The sequence below is a fragment of the Cyprinodon variegatus genome, unplaced genomic scaffold (genome assembly GCF_000732505.1).
Source record: "Cyprinodon variegatus isolate N-32 unplaced genomic scaffold, C_variegatus-1.0 Scaffold18, whole genome shotgun sequence".
NCBI lineage: Eukaryota > Metazoa > Chordata > Actinopteri > Cyprinodontiformes > Cyprinodontidae > Cyprinodon > Cyprinodon variegatus.
The window spans coordinates 843,166-844,497 of NW_015150471.1; the positions used below are offsets into that span (position 1 = coordinate 843,166).

General features: G+C 36.3%; 1 protein-coding gene across 1 annotated transcript in view; it reads right to left on the minus strand.

The window, feature by feature from the left end:
* pdzd7 (PDZ domain containing 7) overlaps window positions 1-1,332 on the minus strand; it is a 28,942-nt gene that overhangs the window by 16,121 nt on the left and 11,489 nt on the right. The window contains exon 7 of the mRNA XM_015387568.1: window positions 33-93. Coding sequence (XP_015243054.1) covers window positions 33-93 — 61 coding nt within the window. The remainder of the gene's footprint in view (window positions 1-32; window positions 94-1,332) is intronic.

The window sequence follows — 1,332 nt, forward strand, 5'->3', positions numbered from 1 at the left end:
TATGTGTCGATAAGACAGATAAAAATACTTACATTTATTCAACCACCTGTATTCTGCTATCATTTCTTTATAGGCAGGGTACCGTCCTGCTTCCTGTGAAGATATGAGCACAAATATTCAAATGAAAACTCTGATAAATTTGCTGGACAGCAACATTGAAACCCCAGAATGAACCTTGGTTTCCCTCCTGACTTTCTAGTAATCTCTGATAGATGGGATGCCCTCTAACTCAGAGAGTTTCAGTTTCTTCAGACCAAGGCATCAAAAGTTTCTTAAAGCACATCGCTAAGCCTTTTATAAGCACCTGATCCTGGCTGCTTGGTGAATAATGCACAGCTCTCTGCTTTTTTTGTTCACAGTGTGAAACCCAACCTCTAACGAGCAAGGTGAGCGAGGAATATTATGTCTGCTTCCCAGCTGTCGGCCTCGAACACAGAACAGGCTGGAACAGAGAGGCAAACCTGTCTCCCAGAGAGCGAGTTAAAGAGGAGAGGCGGGCTGCAGGTCAAAGAGTTAGCACCAGAGGTGGAAAGAGTACTAAAAAATTGTAATTGAGTAAAAGTATCTTTACTTTGCATAAATTTTACTCAGACTCAAAGTAAAATTACCCATCTTAACATTTACTCAAATAAAAGCACAAAATTACTTCATTTAAAATGTAATTTGAGTAAAAGTTACTTAGTTACTTTGAGTTATTTAACGCAAAAAAGGATGAGTCATGAATCGAATTGACTACAAGGTGTTTTAATTGATTTCAGGGCGTATTTCAGTGGACATCCACACCTGCAAAAGATCAGCTGGGCTAAAGAAAAAAAAGCTGGGCATACTTCCTCATAGCACAAGGACAGTCAGAACCTGTACAATGAAGTGCAAACAGTTTTAAATCCTACTGTCCAACAGACAACACCATGGTAGGAATAAAGAAATTTAAACTACATTTTAAAGTTTTCAAAATGCACACAAAATTAAATGCCCAAAAGATACCAGAAATCAAATAAAATGCAACAGGATGCCACTGTTATTAACAAGCTCCTCATTTAATGATTTTAACTGACACTTGTTTTACTTTAATAGTGATTTTTAACTGACACTTGTTTTTACATCAATTTTTTATATGTTAGAATTGTGTAAATAAAGTGCTGTTAAAAGTCCAAAGTCTTCTTCTAGTTTTTAATGGCAATTAAGTGTCGGTTCCGTGACACAGGGGTTTAAATTTCCGTCCGCATTTAATTTTTTCCCCATCAGTATTTTTTATTTTTTTTACTCAGTAACGTGAGGGGGTTTTAAATGTAGGGAAGTAAAACTACTTAGGTAAAAATTTACTCGAGTAAA